The sequence below is a fragment of the Leopardus geoffroyi genome, chromosome A2, assembly GCF_018350155.1.
Source record: "Leopardus geoffroyi isolate Oge1 chromosome A2, O.geoffroyi_Oge1_pat1.0, whole genome shotgun sequence".
NCBI classification, from domain to species: domain Eukaryota; kingdom Metazoa; phylum Chordata; class Mammalia; order Carnivora; family Felidae; genus Leopardus; species Leopardus geoffroyi.
This window is the reverse complement of record NC_059331.1, coordinates 146,186,375-146,214,104: the sequence shown is the minus strand read 5'-3', so window position 1 is coordinate 146,214,104 and position 27,730 is coordinate 146,186,375. Positions and strand designations below refer to the sequence as shown.

Genomic DNA, 27,730 nt, shown 5'->3' with positions numbered 1-27,730 from the left:
TCAATGTAAATGGACTAAATGCTTTAGTTAAAAAGTCAAAAGATTGTTGGAATGGATGAAAAAACAAAAACAGTCATATCGTTTATATGATTCTAAAGCTTCAGTCTCAGTATAATACAAGCACAAGTTGTAAATGCAAGGTTTAAAAAAAAAATCACGAAGGTATGATATGGAGATGTATGTGAGAGTGCCTGCATCCTAGGCCCTTTCAGATATGCACAATACCAGAGGTAAGCAAAAAATAAAGAGCATCTGATCCAAACAACATTACCTGCAGCAGCCAGATGAGCGGTGACCTCATCAGCCGCTGTGGAGTTGAGTATGTCTGAATCATCGTAAGAAGTGTCCTCGGGAGAAGAAGGAGAGTCTTCATCAGCACTCAGCATACTGTGCTCAGTGTAGGTGGCCACATGGACCTGCTGTACTTGTTGGGCAACTGCATGGGCTTCTATGGTAGCCATGTGTTCAGTTTGGGTCACTCCGTGTTCCTCCATGAAGATTTACTGTCAGAAGAAAAGGCAAAGAACAGAATTCAGTGTGTAATATAACACAATGCTTATACTAAGCAATATTTTCCTCAAGAGCAGAGGAAGGCTACAATTTCATTACATACCTCACCACACCTAGTCATAGGAAATGGAAAGCACCATTCAAATATGACCTAAAAATGGTAGAATGTTTCCCTGATGTAAAACCATTCTGATAGAAATCCACTGTGCTAATTTTATGCCTCAGGTCACAAAACCGTAAGTACTCTTGATATCACATATAATAATAAAAAGATACTTTAAAGAACAATAAAAAGATACTTTAAAGATCTTGATGACTCGCATTTGAAATTGTAGACATAAAAACACTTAGCAAGTGGGGCATGTGGGTGGCTCATTTGGTGAAGCATCCAACTGTTGATTTTAGCTCAGGTCATCATCTCATGGTTTGGTTTGTGGGATCAAGCCCCGTGTCGGGCTTGTGCTGATAACATGGCACCTGCTTGGGATTCTCTCTCCCTCTCTCTCTGCCTCTCCCCCATTTGCGTGTGCGCGCATGTGCACTCTCTCGCTCTCTCTCTCTCAAAATAAATAAACTTAAAAAAAAAACCAGGAAGTAAATGAATACTTAACATTTTCTTTGTATTTCAGACAAATGGAAGGTAAGCTTTATTTTTCCCAAAAATAAATCACTTAAAATGGTCTCTCTGCTTATAAAACTGTGATTCTTATAAACCTTGATATGATAAAGTAATTTTTTAAGTTTATTTATTTTGAGAGAGAGAGGGAGAGACAGAGCAGGGGAGGGACAGAGAGGGAGAGAGAGAGAATCTCAAGCAGGCTCTGCACTATCAGCACAGGGCCTGACATGAAGCTTTATCTCATGAACTGTGAGATCATGACCTGAGCTAAAATCAAGAGTCCAACACTCAACCGACTCAGCCACCCAGGTTCCCCATGATGCAGTAATTTATAAAGTAGTAACATAAAGGTTTGTACTTCTATGGCAATTTTAATCTGTCCCCTCTTCCCCCTCAACCTACAGAAGTGTGTTACCCTTAAAAATTTTTTTGAAGCAAACATACATATGTTCATATACAAAAGTCAATTGCTTTCCTGTATACCAATAAACAAATAGAATTTGAATTTAAAACACGTTGCCATTTACATTAGCAGGTGAACAAAAAACCAAAAAAACCAATAAACAAAAACCAGAATACTTAGGTATATATCTAACAAAATATGGGCATGATCTATTTGAGGAAAACTACAAAACTCTGATGAAGGAAATCAAAGAAGAACTAAATAATAGAAACAGATTTCCATGTTCATGGATAGGAAGATTCAATATTGTCAAGATGTCCTAAATCGACCCATGGATTCAATGCAATCCCAACTGGAATCCCAGCAAGTTATTTTATGAATATCAAAACTGACTCTAAAGTTTATGTGGAAAGGTAAAAGACCCAGAATAGCAAACATGACACTGAAGAAGAACAAAGCTGGAAGATTGATACTACTCTGTTTCAAGACTTATTAAAGCTACAGTAATCAAAGCAATATGGAATTAGTGAAAGAACAAACAAATCAATGGAACAGAATAGAGAGACCAGAAATAGATCCCTATAAATACAGTCAACTGATCTTTGACAAACAAGCAAAGGCAATACAACGGAGCCAAGAGTCTCCTCAACAAATGGTGCTAGAACAACTGGGCATCACATGTCAAAAGTGACTCTCGACAGACTTTACACCCTTCCAAAAATTAACTCAAAATGGATCATAGACCTAAATTAACATGGAAGACTATAAGACTCCTAGAAAATAACATAGGAGAGAAGTTAAGTGACCTTTGCTATGGTGATGACTTTTTACAGACAACATCAAATGCTTGATCCACGAAAGAAATAATTGAGAAGCTGGACATCATTAAAAATTTCTGCTCTATGAAAAGTACTTTCTATGAAGATAATGAGAACACGAGTCACAGACTAGGAGAAGATATCTGTAAAAGTCATTGGATAAAGGACGATTTTCCAAAATATACAAAGAACTCTTAAAACTAAACCATAAGAAAATGAACCACCTGATTAAAAAATGGCAAAAGACCTGAACAGACACCTCACCAAAAAGTTATACAGATGGCAGATAAGCATGTGAAAAGATGTCCGATCATGTCATTAGGGAATTGTAAATTAAAACAGTGAGATAATAATATACATCTACTGGAATGGCTAAAATCCAAAACACCAATACTACCAAATGCTGGTTAGGATGTGAAGCAACAGCAATTCTTATTTATTAATGGTGGGAATGCAAAATGGTATAGACACTGTGGGAGATCGTTTGGAAGTTTCTAACAAAACTAAATATATTCTTAACACACAATCCAGTAATTGTGGTCTTTGGTATTTACCAAAGAAGTTAAAAACTTATGTCCACAAAAAAAAAAACAAAAACAAAAAAAACCCAAAAAAACCTGTTAAGAGATGTCTACAGCATATTCATAATTGTTATACCTGGGAAGTAACTGAAATATCCTTCAGTAGGTGGATATCCATTCAACAGAATGAATAAATCAACTGTGGAACATCCAGATAATGGAATATTATTCAGCATTACAAAGACATGGACTATTAAGCTATGAAAAGACATGGAGGAACCTTAAATGCATCGCTAAGTGAAAGAAGTCAATGTTAAAAGGCTACATATTGTATGACTACAACTATATGAAAGGTCTGGAAAAGGCAGAACTATGGAGACAGTAAAAGAATCGGTGGTTGCCAGGGATGAGGGGGAAGAAAGAATCAAAAGGTGGAGCACAAATTCTGTAGGGTGGTAAAACTACTGCGTATGATACTATAAATGGTAGAAAATATGTCATTATGCATTTATCAAACCCATGGAACGAAAACACAAACAGTAAGCCATAATGTGAATTATGGGATGATAATGGTGTGGCAGTGTAGGCTGACCTATTAGAACAAATGCACCACTCTGGTATGGAGGATGTTGGTACTGGGGGAGGCTGTGCCGGTGTGGGGGTGAGGGGGGTCCATGGGGAAACTATGCTCTCCCCTCTATGTGTCAATTATACCTCAATAAAGGTTAAAAAAGAAAAGAAGTTCTGACACATGCTACCACATAGATGAACTTGAAGACACGCTAAGGGAAATAAGCCAGTCCAAAAGGACAAATCCTGTATGATGGATTCCACTTATATGAGGTCTCTGAAGCAGTCAAATTCATAGAGAGCAGAAGGTGGTTGCAAGGGGTTGAGAGGGGAGGGAAAACAGAGGGACTGCCTCATAGGACAGAGTTTCAGTTTTGCAAGATGAAAAGAGTTCTGGAGGTTACACAGCAATATAAACGTACTTGACACTACTGAACTATATACTACAAAATGGTTAAGGTGGTGGGTACATTTTATGTTATGTAGATTTTTCCACAATTAAAAAAAAAAATCATCCCTGACATCAGTGTAACTACTGTGTGAAGGATAAATGAATGACATCATAGAGTAGAACAATAAAACTAGCCCTTATTATCTTAAAAAAAAAAACTTTGCATATTGTTTGATTAAAAAAAAAAAAGAATACAGGGGCACCTCAGTGGCTCAGTTGGTGAAGTGTCCAACTCTTGGTTTCAGTTCAGGTCGTGATCTCATGGTTTGTGGGATCAAGCCCTGCGTCGGGCTCTGCACTGACAGCACAGAACCTGCTTGGGATTCTCTCTCCCCCTCTCTCTGCCCCCCCACCCCACTCATACTGTCTCTCTCTCAAAATAAATAAATAAACTTAAAAAAAATATTTAAAAAAGAGGACAATACTCTGAAATAAGTCAAAGACAAATGCTATGATTTCACTCATATGTGGAATTTAAGAAACAAAACAAGCGAACAAAGAAAAAAAGAGACAAACCAAGAAACAGACTCTTAACTATAGAGAACAAACAGATGGTTACCAGAAGGCAGGGGGATGGGGGGAATACATGAAGGGAATTAAGAGTCACTGAGTAATGTATGGACTTGTTAAATCACTATATTGTACACCTGAAACTAATATAACACTGCATGTTAACTATACTGGAATTAAAATTTAAAAATAATTTTAATTAAAAAAAATTCTTAAAGGTAAAATTTCTCAGTCAAGAGTATATATATTTTAAAATTTGATGCTTACTGACAAGCTGAGTGTTTAATCTCTACTTGTATAACCCACCCAGCCACCCACCCCCAATCTGGAATTCAACCAGCATGCAACAGAATAAATACAGCACTGCATATCTAGAGTTTACCAGTAAAAAAAAGAAAGGCAGCCAGACAGCTATAACCCTTATGGCTATAAGTAAGAAGAACATACTTATCTATTCAAGCAAAATTCTTCTATCATTTTTATTCTCCTCTATTATAAAACTCTCCTTTTCCTTCTTTGAAAACTTCTGATTCTGAGATCCTTGGTTTCTCTGAGTGATTGCTTTGTTTCTTTCTTTTCCCTAAAGGCCTACCCCTACCTTTACCCCTCCAGAGAGCTTTCTTAAGCCCCATCTTGTTATGTCTTCGTTCTTCAGGTCAACTGGTTCCATGCAGATGATGACCAGATCTTCGCCTTTCAGAGAGGCTCTTGATTTCTGTTTAATATTCTTGTGTTGTGTCCAAAACAAAATTTTTTTGCTCTAACTTTTTATTACCTTCTGTCACTCTCACACCACTATACATATAACAACTCATCCTTCTAACTCTGATTCCTAACTTTGGGACTATTCAATTATCTCAAGGAGTATTCTCTATTTCAAAATAAAATTCACTTTAATTACAAAATAAAATAACCACATGATGTCTCAAATCTACAAAGGTCAGGAATCACTGATTATCATTTGACCCCCCTCTTTCCACACGTTCTTTCTGCTTGAGGTCATCTCCCCAGCCCTGTATCTCTGTGTGGCATAATGCTTTCATGATTGTTTCTTCAAATGGAGCTTTGGAAGATACCTGGTAAAATAGCATGTATTTAATAAGAGAAAAAAAAAATTTTTTTAAAAAGGTAAAACGTTAACATTTGGGAAATGTGGGTAATGAGAGATCTTTATACTATTTTTGCAACTTTTCTAAAAATCTAAAATTATGTTGAAATAATTTTTTTCTTTTCTTCCTCTTCTCCTCCTCCTCCTCCCCCTCCTCCTTCTCCTACTTTTCCTTCTTCTTCTTCTTTTCTTCTTCTTTAAAGAAAGCTATCTAGTAAGGTTTCTTCCATATCCTAAGTTTGGTGTGTTTCAGAATATTCAAGGGACTATATCCTATCTCCCAGGTTTGCACATATCCAAAATGCAATTTGGACACACTATTTAAGTTGCACAATTAAACACAATATACGAGAGGAAAACACCGTGAAAATACTGTTTTTCCATCAATTTCACTGTTCTAGAGTGAGAGACAAACTACGTAGGTAATTTTTAATTCTGGGTTCTTCAAAATTGTTTTTAAATGATTTGGGATTAGATGGCAATCTAACTGCCTTTCAAAGGGATTTGTCCACCATGCACTTGGTGTAATGGATTTCCATTTTTTCCTGCAGAATGCGGTCCACGGCATAAATCAATACGGCAGTCTATTTCACAGGCCTGTCACTTGTGCCCAGTGCCTCATCACTTTCCACCTCTCTCCCCATCCCACCCTGCAGCCTCTCTAACCATTTCTTTCAGCACTCTGTAAAAAGCAAAGGCAAAGGTATTTCAGACTTCTCTGAACCAGAGAGGGATACTTGTAAATGATGCTTTCGACGTTTTCATAAAATAACACATAAAATAGGGTGTTTAAAGCCAGATATGACTGGCGCGCGCGCGCGTACACACACACACACACACACACACACACACACACACACACACACTGCTGGAGGTCATCATTTCTAGTAAACCATTTTAGCTTTCATCCATGCGGAGTCAGATTCTGCAGACAGCAAAACTGACAGGAAATGCTAATAAATGAAAACAGATAGTAAGAATGTTTAAAAACAGCACAGACTATTATCAGATTGTCCAGGACACTTGGGATAAGTTACTTAACCCGTAAGCCTCAATTTCAACATTTGTTTTTAAGTGAAAAGAAAACGATAGTACCTGTCCTCAAAGCATATGAGGTTAAACGATATCATCCAGATAAAGTGAAAAACACAATGCTCAGCACATAAATGCTCAATATTAATTATGATGATGACATCAGAATTCCTCATACCCTTTATGGTCATACCCTTCTTGACTCAATACCTGACTAGTCTTGCAAGGACTGGGCCTCAATTTCTTTATCTTTACATGAGACATCCAGCTCTGAGAATATGGTTTTCTTGTGTGCAAGATTTTGAGTCGGGCATCTAAAAAGCCCTTCCTTATTATACTAACTCTGGCAACTGAGATACTGTCCTCCTAGACATAAGGAAACAGTAGAGAACCCACAACTCCAGCCTAATTGTATGAGTGCACAAAATGGAGAGCTAGTAGATGAACCTACAGTGACTCCTCCAAACAGATGTGAGAAGCAAGGTGAAAGCAACTTGTCACTCTAGATACCGCATCCAAATGAAGGTACATGTGGGGCCAGTGATGTTCAGCAGGTTAGTCAACACTCCATTCAAGAAAGTCATTCCCCAAAACAGTAACATTGCATTTAATAAGTTTACTAAAACCTCTTTCTTTCTTAGCTGGATCATCATGGGGTTGGGAAGGAGTGGTCTGGTACAGAGGAGTTCCTGCTCTTGCCATTCTGGGCCAGGAAGGGCGAGACTGAAAGGTAATGAAAAAGACCCAGAAAAACGGATTTGCCCGTCTCCAAGCACCCTGGTAGTTGAAGTCAATAACGCCTAGGAAGCTACCGGAATTTGGATGACACGTCCAACAGAGTTCAATTTAATCTAATCCACACACAATGGATAAGATTAAGTGTAGAATATTAAAAAAAATCAAAGTATAAAGAGCAGGCCAGGAAAGCCAATCGAGGTATAACTTAACGTAAAGGAAACCACTCGGCTAATCAATAGCATTATCATATCAAAAGAAAAACTGCCAAGAACTGCCGAAGGGAAAGTCTCAGAGCCAGGCTGCATCCACAGTCCAAACCAGGCAGAGTAAAACCAAGAGGTTCAACCTATATTCTCGGACATGTCCAGAATCTAAACTCCATAACTAGGATAGAAATTTCACTCGACAGAAGAGCCTTTCTCAAGAAAGCCTAAAGTTAACAGTAGAATTTGATTCTTGGGGGAATGTAAAGTAATGGATCAAAATCTCAACACAGCAGGAAAAAAAAACTGCACAAGAAAGTCAAGGTGAAAAGAGCAGCACGGGTAAAATGTAGCTTAATTCTGAGTAATAAGTGGAGCTTAAGACTAGAAGAATCCATTTGACCTTCCTAGGAATATTCTCTTTCAAACAGCCCACTGGTGATACCGGACTTGAAAAAAATATCCTCCCACACCATTGTGCTCTCCAAAGAGGGAGAAAAAATGAAGCCACAGTCATGTAGACAGTTGATTGTTTTCCATTTTCAGACTCCAACTATAGGTAAAAATGCAGAAAATTAAATATAGTACAAAATAGAATGTAAGGGTTATGAACCATGACCATGTAAAAGCACAGATAAAACTGAGAGAAATGAGGAAGAAGGGGTGGGGGAGTGGAGGAATGGCTAGGAGCAATGACATCCCATCTTCATGCAGTGAGGGAGTCAGGAGATGCTATTAAGAGCTAATGGAAGGGGCACCTCAGTGGCTCAGTTGGACTCTTGATTTCAACTCAGGTCATGATCCCAGGGTTGTGGGATCAAGCCCCCCATCGGGATCTGTGCTGAGTGTGGAGTCTGCTTAAGATTCTCTCTTTCTTTCTCTCCCCCCCTCTCTCTCTGTGCCTCCCCCCCATTCACACTCTCTATCAAAAAAAAAAAAAAAAAAAAAAAAAAGAGGGGAGCCTGGGTGGCTCAGTCGGTTGAGCGTCCGACTTCGGCTCAGGTCATGATCTCACAGTTCATGGGTTCGAGCCCCGCATCAGGCTCTGTGCTGACTGCTTGCTCAGAGCCTGGAGCCTGCTTCAGATTCTGTCTCCTTCTCTCTCTGCCCCTCCCTCGCTCACGCTTTGTCTCACTCTAGCTCTCAAAAAAAAAAAAAAAAAAAAAGAGCGAATGGAAGAACTCAGTATGATGATGTAACCAACAAAACTAGAGGGGAGCACAGGGAACAGTGAGGTAATCCTTATACAGAAGGAAATCAAAAATGCCCACATCTGATAAACCAAGAAGTGGTACTGACATATTATTTATAGCTACAGAGTGCTTATTGTTTGACAATATCATAAACAAATTTTAACTATTTTATATATTTTATAGAGATATAAAAATGGTCAATCATCTCTGAAAAGTAGGACTTTTCAGGGGGTAGGGAAGAGTGTGGCAAAGGCCATTGATTTTTATTATAAATCCTTCTACTTGATTTTTTATCATGAGTGTATACTTTGGCTTCTACCAAAATAAACTTTTAAAACAAATAACTAGAAGATAGCCTTCCGAACTGAGCCTTTTGAAATTTAAGTGACATACTATAGCAAATTGTCACTAGAAAAATCAAATTCTTTTTTTTTTTTAATTTTTTTTTCAACGTTTTTTATTTATTTTTGGGACAGAGAGAGACAGAACATGAATGGGGGAGGGGCAGAGAGAGAGGGAGACACAGAATCGGAAACAGGCTCCAGGCTCTGAGCCATCAGCCCAGAGCCTGACGCGGGGCTCGAACTCACGGACCGCGAGATCGTGACCTGGCTGAAGTCGGACGCTTAACCGACTGCGCCACCCAGGCGCCCCGAAAAATCAAATTCTTATCTTATGCTAAGAATCAAGAGAACAGCACAGATCAAGTTTAGAAATCATCTTGCCTTGCGTAAGAGTAACTTCTTAATTTGGAGCATCTGAAAGTAACAACATTTTGTATGACTGCAATCACATAGTACTTTTCATTCTGATATGTTGACAAAATTTGTAGATATTCGTTAATATTAATAACAGCCCAAGAATCCAGTTAATAATAGTGCTGTTATATAATATGTGAGAAAAAAAGCTCACTACACGACATCATAATGACTTACGGATGAGTATTCGCAGTATTGTCAAAATAATACTGTAGGCTCATTGAAGGCAGCACTTGGGTCCATCAAGTCTCTATGAATAGCAGCTGTCATCATTTGCTCTTTAATAAATGTTTGGGTATATAATTGGTTGCATATTTTAATTACTAAAGCAAAACCCAGGCATTACAGTTTCTGTAGTTTCCCTATAAGGTTGTGATGGCTATTCATCTCTTGTCTTTCAGTCCCAAGCCCTTCTATTGTGCTGAAGTGCTGTCTACCCAGCTTTGGGCTGGGTCAGCAGCCAACCTTTACCAGACTTGCCTGCCAGTTTCCTGTTAGGTTTTACCAAGGGGAAGCAAAAGTGTGGACTAGGAGGAGGGAGGGACAGGGGATTTCCTTGTAGTTCTCATTCCTATCCATGTTGTTCCAGCAAAGAGGGCAGCTCTATCTCCCAGCTCCAGCTGCCCCTTCTCCCCTGGTGGGTGAGCACCAGCTGCCTGGCATCCCACTCAGAGATCCGGCTACCAGCTGTGTGGGGGCCCCTCTGAACTCCGAGAGTCTTCTCTTCTGTTCCTCCAGCCCTAGGGGTGGTGGCTGCCAGCCGTAGTTCTTAGTATCTGGATTACCTCGATGTCCAGTTTTTGCCCCTTCAGTCTTCCAGCACCTGGGTAGCCCATTCCCAGAATTAAATGCCCTGAAATACCTCCTATGGTTTACTAGGCCTGGATTGATACAAAGGGAAGAAAATATGTACCCTCATCAGGAATAACTCATAGGGTGCTGGTAAGCAGCAAAACTTTATACTGACTTGTATAAGTCAATACAACAAAATGTATTGATATTTTATATTGTCAATAAAGTAGATTCTAAGGACATTTTCTGGTAAGATTTCCACTAGGGTTTGTTTCCACACACTGATGGAAGGTGAACTCAAATCCTGAGTCTGATGAGTCATTAAAACAAGGCTAAGTTAGAGAGTATAATATGAGTCATGAAGAGAGAAATGTAACACTTAGAAGTTAAGAGGGTAACAGACAGGGAGGTAGGAGATATAAATATAACCTCATATCTGTTTGAGTGTATCTTACTTACTCTTTTTTTTTTTTTTTAATTTTTAATAAGCTCTACACCCAACATAGGGCTTAAACTCAGGACCCCGAGATCAAGAGTTGCATGCTCTACCGTCTGAGCCAGCCAGATGCACCTATAAAAAGTCTAACATTCCAGACACCTCAAAATCAACATCACAGAAATACAATGAATGTATTTTTATGGAAATATTAGTGACAAACTATTATTCACAAAAATATTTGTCATATTATTCAATTAACAGACTAGTTCAGGTGTCTGGACCAATCAAAGAAAATGTGGCAGCGATGGCAGTTTTGACCTTCATCTACCGCTCTAAGCTCTTGGCAGACGGCACAGATCCTGCACATCTATTGAAAATCAACAGTGGGTACTATCTATAATTTCCAGTGTGGCTTGCAGCAATTTAGAGTTGTTATTTTTTCTTAGAATAGAACCGGACACAAAGTGTACAAGGGTGTGCAAAGTCTCCTCTCCATTCCCCCTCATACCTGCTTAAAGGCTTAACCCCACTTCTATAGCGAGGTGGTTAAGAGTACAGAGTGTGAAGCTCAAGTATTATTGGATTCATGTCTTTGCCCTGCCATTCACTAGCACCTTAGACAAGTTCCACTTGACTTCTATGCCTTGGTTTCATCAGCTTTCTCAAATGGGGAGACTAACGGAACCTACTTAATAGAATTACTGAGGACCAAATAAGTTAATAGGTACAAGGGCTTAAAACGGGACATGGTATGTAACAAGTCCTATGTAAGTGTTACCTATTATTATCATCATTATTAATTCCACATAGAAATATAAGCAAAGCATAGAAATGCCAAAAGGAAAGTTACATGATTTATTGTTATATTGGGGGGAAAATGCTTATAGATCACAAACCAAAAGGTTTTGGCCAGGGGCACCTGGCTGGCTGTCAGTGGAACATGTGACTCTTGATCTCGGGGATGTGGGTTGGAGTCCCACACTGGGTGTAGAGATTACTTAAAAATAAAATCTTAGGAAAAAAAAAAAGTTTGGGGCTTATAAGGACCTCTACCCAGAAGTAGTTCTTGACCTTTTTTGGATTATGAACCCTTCTGAGGATATGTGAAAGCTACAGACGTCCTCCCTATAAAAATGCATATATACACAGAATTTTCCAAAATATTTCAACATTCTTGGACTCAAATCACAGATTATTTCATGATAATGCATTTACACCAAAGCTGAAACACTAGAGGGTGCCACAACCAAAGAAAAATGTAAAGAAAGCACAGAGAATTTCAGGTTGCTTAAAATTCTTCAACTGAAACAAACATCCTTCCATAGAAAAGAAGAATGGGGTGAATCTACTTCACCCAATGCTTTAAAATACATGAACTCTTCTACAGGATCTAGATGAGCACCATCCAACAGAAATTTCTGCGACGGAAATGTTCTGAATTTGCACTGTCCAAAACAGAAGCCGCTAACCACGTGTGGCTATTGACCACGTGAAAATGTGACAACTATGACTAAGGCATTAAAATTAAAATTGTATTTAGTTTTAATTGATTTTTAACTTCAAAACCACATGTGGCTGTGGCTACCACACTGAAGAGTGCAGCTCTACATTCTATTTTTAAGTTTTGAAATGACTTGCTTCTAATCACAGGCATTATACAGCATTGTTAAAGAACTTTAAGGGGGCATCCACGAACATCCAGATAGAGGACTCACAAAGTCAGAGGACCAAAGGAACACAGCTCTTGGCTGCCTTCACTCCAGATTCTTTCTTTATACTGCAATTTAATCTGCTAAAAATAAAGCTAATGCTGACCCACCTGTCAGAGAACAGTAGTCTATCCACATTGTAAAACATCTCACAGCTCACAACCCTGTGTCAATCACGGTGCCCTGAATGAAAAAGGTACCTAACTGAATGCTGATGACAATGATAAAAAGGATTAGAAAATGCATTTGCAACTATTCGGATGCTTATTAACAGTCACGAATATCAATAAAAAGCAGGTGAGTTGCTGAAGCTATCCCCGGATTAGAAACACGGTGGATAGGGAGTTGAGTATGCCCAGGCATTTGCTAACGGTCAGAAAGCAGCTGGCTCTTTTTTGCAGAAAAATCATTTGTCCACAGCTGCTCCCCAAATCACCAAAAATCAAATTAGCGGTTGTCATGTGACAGCAAAGATCAGAGGCTGCCTCAATTTCCATTAAGGAGAAATAACTTAAATTGCCAGAAGTCCCATCCCTCCATCTCAGACAAGCACAAAGGACACTTTTATTTCAGATCCTGCTTTCTGTGAAATATAGCATTGTTGCCTGGCTGCCTCTGTGCTGGGCCTCAGTCCTGCTGGATCTGCCTTTACACAGCCGACATTCAGTTAAAGCGGTCTCTTAGATTCTGGCGGACCGTTCAACCCATCATTTTTCTCTTGAGGTAAGTACGCTAACACTGGTCTCTGGAGAAAATCATGAAGGAAGAAATGTCAGTACTACAGATGTAGGGACCTGCAAGTCAGTCATTCTCTCACTCGTTTTACAAATATTCACTGAACTCTTACCACGTACTCCTAGATTATTTTAGCAACAGCAGTCCAAGAAAAACTATAGCTGGCAGCTCTTAACTTTTTATTTTTAGTTAAAAAAATGTATTGTTATAGAAGCAACTGTTTGGGCAATTGAGAAACACAGGTGAGAGAAACAAAAAAGAAACAGGAATCACTACAACCTGAGATGGCCACGTTACCAAGTTACCAATTTGGCCTATGCTTCTAGCATCCCTCTTCCCCCTGCGGCGGCGAAGCTTCTTTTATGGTTGCTTTTGTTTTCTTCCTTTTAAAAACAAAAGTGTGGCTACAGTGCATATCCTATTTTACTTAAGATTTTATTTTTAAGTAATCTCTACACTCAACGTGGGGTTTGAACTCACGACCCTGAGATTAAGGGTGGCACACTCTACCGACTGAGCCAGCCAGGCGTCCCAAGTGCACATACCGTTTCATAAATATTTTAAAATTTAATACATAATAAAATTGTTCATGCTATTAACACTTTCAGACCATTTTTTAACGTTTACAGAGCATTCCCCTGTAAAATTGTACAATGGTTATTTTACTAATTCCTAATTAAGGCAATGATTTAGGTTGTTTCCAAGTTTTCACTATTATAAACAGCACTGTGATGACAATTCTGATATTCAATAAATATCTGTTCAATAAATAAGTAGACAAGTGATTTGCTGAGCTAAGTCTTCGCATATACCTGATTATGTCCTTAGTTTCTAAAGGACATGAAACTTTGTTTCATCATTATAATTCTGGACTTGCTATCATAGCAGGCATGGAAAGGTAATGCAGTAAAAACAGCAACCGAGACATAAAAGTAAGCGCATACCTGGCAGTGGATGGAGGACAGAATGAAAATACTAACCTTGACAATGAAAAATGGAGGTATGGCTCCCAGAAGGTAGAATATAGGAAGAGGAAGTGAGTGGAGGGGTACTCACACCATTTTACAAAATGACAAGTTGAGACCATATTGAAAGTTGACGGATCAAAAAATAAAAATTTATCTCTTAAAAGTTTAAAGATAACTAATCAGAGTCTAAAGATAATATAAATATCAACTAATGGGAGATGGAGAGAGAAAGAGGCAGTAAAATTGAGTTAATTCTTATTTTTCATATCAAAAAATCTACAAGATATTGTCTAAAGTTGATGACTAAGGAACAGAAGTTTATACATATTAATAAGCCTTATGAAAGTGACTCCAGGAGAAGCTATAAATAGAAATAGTGGGGGCACCTGGGTGCCTCAGCCGGTTGGGCGTCCCACTTGGGCTCAGGTCATGATCTCATGGTTCATGAGTTCAAGCCCCACATCGGGCTGTCAGTACAGAGCCCACTTCAGATCCTCTGTCCCCTTTTCTCTCTGCTCATCCCTCGCTCATGCGCTCTCTCAAAAATAAATAAATGTTAAAAAAAAGTTTTTTAAATAGAAATAGTGAAATTTTTTTTTAAATATTTATTTTTGAGAGAGACAGCATGCACGAGTGGGGTAAGGTGGGGGGGCGGGGGATAGTGGAAACAGATGATATGAAGTGGGCTGTGTGCTGACAGAAGAGAGCCTGATGCAGGGCTCAAACTCACGAATGGTGAGATCATGACCTGAGCTGAAGTCAGTCACCTAACTGACTGAGTCACCCAGGTGCCCCAGTGAAATAGTTTTTAAACATGGTCTTTAGATGGTAAGGCTGGGGATGGGAAGAGAAGAGATGATGCAGGAGACATGTTTTTTTCATCATAAGCTTCTCCCTCCTATTCGATTTTTTAACATCGAAAAGCTTATGATGAAAAAAACATGTCTCCTGCCTCATCTCTTTTCTTCCCATCCAGACGAAGGTTGGTTAAAGAAGCTGTAACTACTGGGGTGCCTGGGTGGCTCAGTTGGCTGAGTGTCCGACTCTGGATTTTGGCTCTGGTCATGATCTAATGGTTTGTGGGTTCAAGCCTCATATCGGGCTCCATGCTGGCAGTGCAGAAGCTGCTTGGGATTCTCTCTCTCCCCCTCTCTCTCTCTGACTCTCCCCACTTTTTGCCCCCCCCCCACACACATGCTCATGCTCTCTCTCTCTCAAAATAAATAAATAAACTTAAAAAAAATCTGTAACCATTCACTTTGACTCCCATTGACTATATCCTTCTATCCTTTTTTATTTATTTATTTATTTATTTTTTGAGAGATAGCGTGCGAGTGGGAGAGGGGCAGAGAGAAAGGGAGAGAAAGAGAATCTTAAGCAGGCTCCAAGATCAGCCTAGAGCCCAATGCGGGGCTCGATCCCACAACCCTGGAATCACGACCTGAGCCCAAATCAAGAGTCAGACGCTTAACTGACAGCCACCCAGGAACCCTCATATCCCTCTACCTTGATAGCTAGTCACACTCAACTGCCCACAGAGCTTTCCTTTAACCAGAGGCAAACTTAAAAATACTTAAGACCTTGAAGACCATCTAGTCTGATTTTTCTCATTTTACAGATTTAGTTGAGACCCAGAAAAGTTAAATGAATTACTCAAAGTCACATCTCTAGTTGGTGGCAAAACCAAAATTCAAACCCACATCTCTTGCCTTCCAATCAAGTGCTCCTTTTGTTCCATCAGAGACCTACCCTTTGTCCTGGAGTACAATCTATCTATTATTGGCTTGGGCTCCTTAACTGCTAATCCCACACTACTATGTCTATATCTTCAAGCCAAAATGTGGCTTTTACTCAGGGTGCAGTGAATTTGTATCATAATAAATTTGTATTGTAAATATGCATGTTGGGAGCGCTTGGGTGGCTCAGTTAAGCATCGGACTTCAGCTCAGGTCATGATCTCTTGGTTCGTGAGTTCGAGCCCCACACCAGGCTCTCTGCTGTCAGCACAGAGCCCCCTTCGGATGCTCTGTCCCGTTCTCTCTGCCCTTCCCCCACTCATTCTCTCTCTCTCTTTCTCTCTCTGAAAAATATATACACTTTAAAAAATTACAAATATGCATGCATATACTTTTTCAAAACTGCACCTGCAGTCACCCACTACAATGCCTCCTGATGCTCCCACCAGCCCTGCCTGAAAGGATACAGCTACTTTGAGGACTGGCCCCTAAATCCAAGAGGCCTGACAGCACACTTCCCAGCCGCAGGAGTAAATGCACGGTTTCCAAAGCTCCGTCTTTTGAAGCAATGTCTGCTGTGAGCACCAGGGTGGACAACTGATTTCATGTTTTTCTTCACCCAGATTAAATGATTTAGCTAACTACCCACTCTCACTTTTGGCAGATGGAAAGAGAACAAAACTGATTACAAATTTTGAGGAAAATGGAGAATTGTGCACATTATTTTTATGTTTGTGATGATTATATCATTTTATAAAAATTGTTTTAAAATCAAATTTTAAATGGTATGAAAGTCTCTATTATTTATATAGATTATGGAAACATGGAAATAAAAAACATGTAAAAATGGAGACCAGACCAATCATTGGAAAGCAAGTATATGCAGAGCAGTCAAGAGCTAATAACCAAAACCCCAGTATCTGCTGTATTTTCCATAAATTGTACACAATTTTCGGATGGTGTATGCATTCTCTTACTAATTTAAAATAAGTAATACTGGATGGTTAAAGAATGGTTTGGGTGAACTGAGGCTAGGAGACAGTCAAGCCAGTCAGGTAAACTAATTCAATGGTCCGTGAGGAAGCACTCATGGGCACCTGAGCTAAGACAATGGGGAGGCAAAGCATGTCCTAACTATTTAGGTGGTGAAAATGGAAAGGACTTAGTCAACAACTGGATGTGAAGAGTGAGAGCAAAGTAAGTCCAGTGTGATGCCCACATTTCTGGCAGGTTTACTGAGTGGCTCATTAACCGAGGCAAGGAGAACAGAACTGCAGAGGAAGGCAGTTCATGACAATATTCACATGAGCTCTCCGAACAGACACCCACAGCTGGAGCTGTGATACAGGTCTAAGTTCGGGATTCATCAACAAGGAGATGGCAAAGAAAGCAGACAGCATGAATAAAACTGACCAGGAAATGCATGTAATAGTTGTAAATATGTAAAGCTGGACAAAAAAAGAAGCAAGGAAACTTGGGGAATAATCAAAAGGTATATACAGAAGGAAAAAACAGTAACATACAAAGAAGAATGAGAGGGTTAGAAGACAAAATGAGAATCAGAAGACAGTAGTGTCAGGGTAGCCAAATGAAGGGAGAAGTCAACAATGCAGTGAAAGAAGAATTGAGATAACGACTTGCCAAGATTCAATACATTTCATTCATTCAACACATACATGATTATTACCTACTATGTTAAGCACTGATGCAGACAGAGGAGACGGCAATGACCAAAACAAATCCCCGCCTTCTTGGATTTTGCATCCTACCAGAGGGAGATAAACAATCAACAAAAACTATGCACACACACACACACACACATATACATACATAAGTAAGTTAACAACAAAACTCTCTCTCTCTCTCTCTCTCTATATATATATACACAACATATATAAATATATATATAACATACAAACAACAAAAACTATATGTTTATATATATATACATAAATAAGTTAATATATATAAATTATATATATAATATGTATACAACAAAAACTATATATATATACACACATACGTATAAATATACATAAATAAGTTAAAGTAACCACCGGAGAGGTTCGAGAATGTGCTCTATAAATTACTATGGAAGTATTCCTTCTTCATTCTCTTTTCTTTCTTTCCCTAAAAGCTGCCCTAGTATAAACAGAAAGAAACCTGAACCTGGAGTCAGAAATGCTTGGTTTTGATTTCTAGTCACATAACCTTGGGGGGAAAAAAAATCGTAAAATTTCCACAAGCTTCTGTTTTATCATCTGCAAAACTGAGAATGATAATGCCCACCTCATAGGGCAGTAATAGCTAACATTTATTGAGTCCTTATAACTATATGCTGGATTCTTTCCTAAGACTTTTACATATATAATCTCATGTAATCCTCAACTCTATGAGGTATTGTTCATTATTATCCTCAATGACGTAAGATACAAGAAGGTCAAGTTAATTGTTCTAGAGCAAACAGGGAGTAGCAGAAACAAAATTTAAATCTGGACAATATGCACACAGCTTTACAGTTTACAAAACGTGCTCACATCTCATTTTGTTTAAGTATTAGAAAAAATGAAATTGCTTTCTGTAGATCCAAAACAGTGAAATCAATTTCATATGGTTCAACCTTAACTATTATGCTATAGACACCTTAAAAATTGAAATATGAATTTTTTTTAACTGTAAAGCACTATGGAAGGTATTATTTTAGGCAACAACAAATAGAACCACACTAAGAATTATTAATACAGGGTGCCTGGGTGGCTCAGTCAGTTAAGTGTCTGACTCTTGGTTTCAGCTCAGGTCATGATCTCACAGTTACTGAGTTCGAGCCCTGTGTCGGGCTCTGTGCTTGCTTGGGATTCTCTCTCTCTCTCCTTCTCTATCTCTCTCAAAAATAAATAAATAAACTTTAAAAAAGAAAAAAAGAACTATTAATACAACTGTGACACTGAAAGTAGTATGAAAGGGATCAGACTATATATACAGAAATCCACTCAAACTGCACATCAATAATCAAGAGTCAATAAAACGTCCATTATATATATGTCCATTATAAATAACCCACGTTTCTATTTGCAGTCTTGGTATTTTGAGCATTAATATTCTGAAAGGTATGGAGAGAATCTCAAGCAGACATTATTTTCCCCCATGGCACTGATCACCATCTGATGTAATATTTTCTCAGCCCATTAGAAAGTAAGCTCACGAGGGCAAAGAGTTTTCTGTTTTACTCAGTGCTGTTCAGAAACTATTCAAAGCTCACAGTAATCACTCAAATTCATTTGCTGAAAAAATTGAGAAATTAGAATTTCCTAAATTACTTGGACAAGAATACATGAAATACATTTTCGGACACAGATAAATAGTACTGAGATTTTGTGATGTAAACAATAACAAATAAAACCATCTTTCCGAATGGCATACGATAGTAAGTAACAGTTTCTACCCTTAAACATTTCAAAAAGTGTCAGACATCCAAATTTTGAATACTACCCATTCAGAAATAAAAATCCCCACATTTACTTTGTGAGTAATCCATCCATTAAAATAAACTGTATCTTGAATTACTTACAAAATTAAATTTAGGATTGCATATAATCAAAGTTACAAACAGTAGTAAGAAGGAAAAAATCATCTTAGAATCCTAGATTAGAAAAGGAAGTTAGAGAAAAGTAAAAAAGCACATATGTTTCAGGACTGAAATAAATGAAATTTAGAAAGTGGTTGAATATAAAATTTAAACGACTTCACTTAAAACTAGGAATAACATTTCCATTTTAGAATTTGTTTAACCTGTCCAAGATATCCCTAAGCTGATGGGAGGAGGGGGAATGCTACCCTAAGTTTCTAAAGGAACAAAAGCTCTGTAAATAACACTTATACCATATTCTCTATTCAAAAAAAACAAAACAATTTTTTCCATGACTATCAAATGTTGCATCCATTTAGAATAAGTCTTTGAACAACTATAGAGCACTGTACAAAGAATAATCATCCTGTAAGAATAAAATTTTTTTCACTACATTTCCCAATGTGATCTTTGATAAAATTCTAAAAAACAGAAGGGGAAAAGGGACCATCAAATGTAATTTACCATATACATTTATGAGCAGCCACTTGGCCTTGGCCACAATAGACATCCTGCAGCTGGCTGTCAAACCACTAAAAGCTGCTTGTCACCCACCTTCCTAATCTCTTAGAACTAAGCTCACTAAGGTCAAAACAAGTCAACTGCCTTTCTCACCAGCAGTAATATACTGGCATAAAAGTGTCAAGTACAATTCTGACTGCCAAGACTTTGTTCTTAAGAACAGACTTGCAACTATTAAAGGCGACATTAAATTAGAGTTATTGCCTAAAAGAAAAGGACTATCTACATCTGTAGCTTAATTGGGATAATATTTCTGAGGTCTTGATCGGTAATCAGACCAGAGGAAAGAGAACCAACTGGGGGGGAAAAAAAAAGCAACAAATATCACAACCCCAAAAAAGAGTGAATAAAGAGTAGACTACTTAAAAAAAATTACTATGCCAATAGCACTATGTAAGTACAACTAGGGTTATACTTTAGAACTGATTCCATGTGTTATTCAACAAGGAATATTCACTCCAACCTAGTATAGGAGGAATACTACCAAAGTATTAATAAAGTGTGAGGCAGACGAATTTGTCCTGACATAGAAAATGTCCACAATACATGTATGAAATTAAAAAAAAAAAAAATAGATGATAAAAATCTGCTAGAATGAGTGTGGTCTCACTAAAAAAAAAAGTATAGATATGGTTATGAGCAAACAAATTAATCTAGAAAGATATACTGAAACTATTAAGAATGCTTCTGTGCAGAATGGAATTATGAAGACTATTTCTTTTATATAATTTTTCCCTTTAAAATAGTAAGTATGTAATTACTTTTATAATGGGGGTGGGGGTGGAGATTTCTAGGTCTAGGAAAGAAATGACAAACACGGTAATAAGTCTCTCTCTCCCCCTTTACCAAAGGAAAAATCTGAGGATGGCCTCCAAGCTCATGAAGTCACAAAGACACAATCTAGACTGTCAAAGCTGCATGAGGTTCTGTGGGAATTCTTTAAGCAGAATCCTACGTGGAACCTGAAAACACAGGCTAACAGTAGAACTTCTCCTATTGAAGGAGCTGGGAAACAGCTATACACACTCATCCTCCTCATCTCCTGCAAGGCCTTCTGAGGCTCCTTAGGACTCCACAGAGCACAAGTGGAAACTCCCTGATTAATGCAAGTCTTCCATTGTGCAGTTGGGAAGCTGACCCCAAGGATTAGTTTCCTGTTAAGGCCTCTGCCTTACAGACTGGCCCCAGGGTCATTTTATCTGCTAGTCATGACAGACATAGTCCCTGAGCCGTTATCTTTTTAAATACATACAGAATAGTTTACAGAAAGTGGAAAAGATAGACCCATTGGCTCCAAAATACCAAAAGAACACCGCAAAATAAAAATTAATGTATAAATGGCCAAAAAGGAAAAAGAAACATAAAGGTTCTTGCTATTCAACATGATTCAAGACACAACTTAGTGGCTTTGCAACTGTGTTTTTCTACTGTCTGAGGGTCATGTTTAGCCATACATATCCATCAAAGTAATGGAAACTGGAATCTGCCACTGAGATAAAGAAGTGGAAACAAGGCAGCAACAGGACAGTTTGAGACTAAAATGTCAGAAAAGGTACGTTGGTCAAGTAGGAAGGTCAACTAGCAAGTCTAGTGATGCAAGAGATAGTGAAGTCTACCCTTGAAGGGTAAAATTGAATTCCATAGACTCTCAACAGCCTAAAAATAATAAACAATGGGCTCTTGGGTGGCTCATCTGGTTAAGTGTCCGACTTTGGCTCAGGTCATGATCTCACGGTTGGTGGGTTCGAGTCCCACGTGGGGCACTGTGCTGAGCTCAGAGCCTGGAGCCTGCTTCAGATTCTGTCTCCATCTCTCTGCCTCTCTCCTGCTCGTGCGCTCTCTCTCTCTCAAATATAAAATAAAAAACAAAAAAATAGATGCCTTAAAAAGAAATAATAATAAACAAAATCTCATAGGAGGTATTTTAAGAGGGATAAACATACCATTCTGGACTTTGGTCTAAAAAAAATCATTGCAGGAAAACATAGGATGATAAAGACTTGTATCATTATCATACACACAAAAAAGTTCTGGGGTGCTGGGGCACCTGGGTGGTTGTGGTTAAGTGTCCAACTCAATCTTGGCTCAGGCATGATTTCACAGTTTGTGAGATCGAGCCCTGTGTTGGGCTCTGCACAGACAGCATGGAGCCTGCTTGGGGCTCTCTCTCTCTCAAAACAAACAAACAAACTTAAAAAAAGATTCAAGGGTTTGGTTCACACTAAACTTAGTATGGAAATGAGCATAGGACAAGTAACACATATAAATGTGGATAATCAAAGGTGGTTTCTGCATCAGCCTGACCACAAGTTAGTTAACATAGAGTGTAGTACTGGTTTCAGGAGTAGAATTTAGTGGTTCATCACTTATATGTAACACCCAGTGTTCATCCCAACAAGTGGGCACTCTACTTTTTAAAGATGCGGAAAAATCCAATATTTTAAGAAACAGTTGAAAAAAAATAGACATGTCTAAGTCTAGAGAAGAAAGGGCTTTAGGAAAATGACTTCCCAAATATTAAAGGGCTGTCATAAGGAAGAGGAATTATAAATGGGGTGTATGGCCCCAATAAGAAAAAACAGGCCAGAAGTTAGGGTAGGAAGGGCAGAATTCTGGTTAACAGATCGTTTATCTAACAGGGGTGTGAAGACAGTGAGTTGTCAGAAAAAAGAAGTTCTCCCGTCACTAGATACCTGCATGCAAAGCACACATAACCACTTGGGGGCGCTGGAGAAGTGGGCTTGGGCACATCAAACTAGTATGCAGAAACTAAGGGAGCAAAAAACAGATTCTGCACCATGGGGTCCACCGTGGACTGTATCAGGGAGGCTGTCCCAGGCGAAATGGATACATACCCCAAATAAACTGATTCAGTCCTTGCTCTTCACTTATTGGGAGAATATAATTTTTTGATCTATAATTCTACTGCATTTGGGGGTGTGTACAAATGTACACACAAACAGAATCATGCACATAGTATAAAACTAGCTTTAACCAAAGGGTAAGCCTTCTCTGAGAACTATAACAGAAGCTGAAAGGCTTTCCTAGAGAAATGTAGGAAAACACCAAAACTCTTCTGCTATCATAGTCTTAAAACATTTTATACAGTTTCCTTAGTAACAAATTGCAAAGGACAGCAGGTTTTATTAACGCACTGCTTCATCTTTGAAGATTATGTAAAGTGAAACTGATAATGTAACAACACCTTTACTGAATGCTGTAATCTCAGTCACCCATAATATAGCCAAGAGAGCCTGGGAAAGGATTTTAGTTTTGACTTACTTTGCCTTTAAATTTGTGTGCTATTCTAACAAGTGTAGTTCTGATTTCCCGGGCTAACGCAGAGGTGGTAAAGCAAGGCAAAGAGGGTAAGAACAAAAAAACAAAAAGCAGACAAGAACAAAGTACCACGAGCTGTTGTGATGGAGGGACAGACAGCCCTACAGACCTCACCCGCTTATAAGGGCATTATCCTATCACAGAACAAGCATTCTTCTACATATCTGAGTAATGTGTTTTTCACAAAACATGAACAACCTAAAATACATATGGCAGTAACTCTGGAAGACAGTTTGACAGTTTATTACAAAACTAAACATACTCTTACTATATGATCTAACAATTAGACTTGTTGGTATTTAGCTAAGTGGGTCGAAATCTTATGTATACGCAAACACTGGCACATTCATGTTTATAGTAGCTTTATTCATAACTGCCAAACCAGGATGTCCTTCAGTTGGTGAATTAATAAACAAATTGTGGTCCACCCAGAAAATGGGATGTTATTCAGCAGTAAAAAGAAATGAGCTATCAAGCCATGAAACAACATGGAAGAACCTCAAGGGCACAATGCTAAGTGAAAGAAGCCAATCTGAAAATGCTACATACTGTAATAATTCCAACTATATGACATTCTGTAAAAGGCAAAACTAGGGAAACAGTAAAAAGATTAGGGTTGGGAAAAAGGGAAGGAAGGACCACAGGGGATTTGGGGGCACTGAAACCATTCTGTATGATACCATAATGGATGACACATCATAATACACCTGTCAAACCCTCAGGCTGTACAATGTAGTGAATCCTAATGTAAACTATGGCCTTTCGTTAATATTGGTTCATCAATGGTAAGAAATTTACCACACTAAAGCAAGATGTTAATAGAAGGATGGGGTGGCGAGGGAGTATACAGGAACTTACTATACCTTCCATTCCATTTTTCTACTAAAACTGCTCTAAAAAATGAAGTATATTAGTTTTTTAACTATATGTCAAAAATCAATGTTCCCATAAGAAATCAGGGTAAAGGTGGGGGACAGGAACTTTCAGGCACAGCCAGGAGTTCCTCTAATCTAAATCAACATAGCCTAGAGTTACATATGCTGAATAGTAACATATATGTGATATTTATTTTCATAGTTTACATATAATATATATTTATTCTTAAAATATGGTTTATATGTAAAATGTATACATGGCTTATAGTTTATAATAGTTATACAGTGCTAAATACATTTGAATGTATGGAGTGTATGGTGGTAAGAAAGACTGAAGAAACCGGGGGTGGGACAGCTTCATCTCATGAAGAGATGATGTTGCTTGTTACAGCTTTCCCAACACTGCTAATAAAGTTCAACTAAAAAGTGCACAAGAGTTCAAACAGAGGCACTGAGGCCAAAAGAAGTTCCAATACAGTTCAGTAATCAGTGCATTCCACAGTGAAATCGAGTTGCCAAGAAAAGATAAAATTATAAAGAGTACATAGTATTCTGGTTTAAAGTGTACAGAAATACACATTGTAGGCGCTTTTTCTTTAAGACTTTTTTTTGGGACACCTGGCTGGCTCAGTCAGTACAGCATGCAACTCTAAATCTTAGGGTGCTGAGTTCCAGTGTTGGGCGTGGAGCCTACCTAAAAAAGGTTTGGTTTTTTTACTTAGTGTTTACTCTTGATGTTGTATGGGTTTAGACAAATGACATATCCATCACTATATGATAGAGTATTTTCACTACGCTAAGTCTTCTGTGTTCTGCCTATTCATTCCCCCTATCTCCACCACTGATCTTTTTCTTTTCTCCATAGTTTTGCCTTTTCTAAAATCTCATATAGTTAGAATCATACAGCATGTAACCTTTCCAGATTGGCTTCTTCCACTTGGTAATATGCATTTAAGGTTCTTCCACGTCTTTTCATGGCTTGATGGTCATTTCTTTTGAGTGCTGAATAATATTCCATTGTATGGATGTACCAGTTATCAATTCTTTCTTTCACAGATCTTGCCTTTGGTGTTGTCCCTAAAAAGTCACCACCATACCCTTGATCATCTAGATTTTCTTTTTTTAATTTTGTTAAATGTTTACTCATTTTTGAGAGAGAGAGAGCAAGCATGAGTGAGGGAGGGGGAGACAACGAGGGAGACACAAATCCGAAGCAGGCTCCAGGCTCTGAGCTGTCAGCACAGAACCCCACGTGGGGCTTGAACCCACAAACCGCGAGATCATGACCTGAGCTGAAGGCAGACACTTAACCAACTGACCCACCCAGGCACCCTGATCATCTAGATTCTATGTCATCTTCCAGGATTTTTGTAGTTTTATATTTTAAAACATTTAGGACTATGATCCACTTTGAGTTAATTTTAGGGAAGGGTGTAACATCTGTGTTTAGATTCTTTTTTTTTTTTTTTGGTTCATTTTTTGGCATGTGGATATCCAATTGTTCTAGCACCATTTGTTGAAGAGGTTCTCTTTGCTCCATTGTAATGCCTTTGCTCCTCTGTCAAAGATCAGTTGACTATATATATGGGGATCTATTTCTGGGCTGTCTATTCTGTTCCATTGATTTGTCTGTCTATTCCTCAATACCACACTGCCTTGATTACTATAGCTTTACAGTCAGTCAAGTAGTATCAGTCTTCCAACTTTGTTCTTCTGCTTCAATATTGTGTTACTTTTTTGGAGTCTTTTGCCTCTCCATATAAACTTTAGAATCAGTTTGTCAGTATCCATAAAATAACTTGTTAGGACTTTGACTGGGATTGCACTGAATCTATAGATCAAAAGGTGTTTTTATTAAAGCATGGGGACAGGACCTGTGGGATCAAGTTATGACATCCTGACGATATTGAGTCTTCCTATCCATGAACACAGAATCTATCTCTATTTATTTAGTTCTTCTTTGATTTCTTTCATCAGTTTTATAATTTTCCTCATATAGGTTTTGTCCTTATTTTGTTATATGTATAACCAAGTATTTCATCTTTTTTCATTTTTTAAAATAAAAAATGATTAAAACCAAAACAGTACTTATGTTTAAAGATAAGCATCACTTATCCAGTAAATTTGCTCAGTATAAAAATCTCTCATGTAAGTTTAAAATATGCTCACAGAGACAGAGTGAGCAGGGGAGGGGCAGAGAGAGAGAGAGAGAGAGAGAGAGAGAGAATCCCAAGCAGGCTCTGCACTATCAGTGGAGAGCCTGAGGTGGGGCTAGAACCCATGAACCGTGAGATCATGACCTGAGCAGTAATGAAGAGTCAGACGCTTAACAACTGAGCCACCCAGCTGCTCCCAGATGCCTTTATACAGTGTTTCTATACTAAAAAATATGCCACAATATTTGGTATAAACAGTAAATTTACCAGGTATATGTCTAATATATAATGCTCATTCATTTTCTATTTCCAACAAAGAAGCAACTAAAATGGAGTTACATACAGCCTTTATGTGGCTGTTTTGCAATTCTGTGTAATCAATAAAACTGTATTACTTATATATTAAAAGGTAACAAAAAAATACATAAACTTAATTAGGAAGGGGAAAAACAAAACAAAACACACCCAAATATTAACTGTGGCATCTCTGGATGGCAGGGCTACAAATATTTTCATTTTTGTACTTTATTTTCAAAATTCTCTACAAAGATCACATATTACTTTCACAACTCCATTAAATCAAATATTTACAGCATGTTAAATGAGCACACTATAACTACATCGATCAATAAAGATTAATTCCTTGTGTAAAATTTGAAAACATATAAATATTATGTCTTTACCATGGATACAACACATAAAGGTTTTTAAAATGCGGGAGAATGATAAACACCAAATTCAGAATAATGGTCAAAGCTGGGAAGGACGGGGTCTAGGATGAAGGAGTGAGTGTCCAGGAGGCTTCAATAATACCTATGATACTTTATTTCTTAAGCTGGGTAGTAGATACATTGTATTCATTATATTGTTCTATATCCTTCTTTATGCCTGAAGTATTTCAGAATTCTTTTAAAGCAGCAGCTACAGAAGTCACGCCAAAGCAGTATTTAACCCCGATCTCTTCAAACTACTTAAACGGAATATGATACTAGAGGATAAAAGAGAGAAATGTATCTTTTATAAGTGAGAACATTCTTGGGCAATTTTAAAGCAGAGGTTCTGAAAGTGGGTTTTCATGTGTATTTGTACAAGCAAATAAAAACTTGAAATCTATATTCCATAAAATATCTGCAGCAAACATTCTAATCTGTACCTTGCACATAGCTCAAAATTAAATCTGTCCCATGTAATATATAAATTATTTGGGGTATGGCCTCATTTTACATTTCCACTTGCAACCCCATTTTAAAGCAGACTTCTTCCTTTAGTTGGTTTAAAAACGGTGGACTTTAAAGATGTAAAAATAAGATTAATTTCTGAACTCGTATTTTCCATCTTGGTGGATTTAAAATGGATTCTTTTTTTTTTAATCTTTTTAGTGTTTAATTTTTGAGAGAGCG

The 27,730-nt window shown here is 38.0% G+C and overlaps 1 protein-coding gene across 8 annotated transcripts in view; it reads right to left on the bottom strand.

The window, feature by feature from the left end:
* The window catches only part of NRF1 (nuclear respiratory factor 1), a 145,348-nt gene that overhangs the window by 96,524 nt on the left and 21,094 nt on the right, over positions 1 to 27,730 (bottom strand). For all 8 annotated transcript variants that reach the window (XM_045495617.1, XM_045495618.1, XM_045495621.1 and 5 more), the window contains exon 2: positions 272 to 503. In XM_045495617.1, the coding sequence (XP_045351573.1) occupies positions 272 to 494 (223 nt within the window). In that variant the 5' untranslated portion in view covers positions 495 to 503. The remainder of the gene's footprint in view (positions 1 to 271; positions 504 to 27,730) is intronic.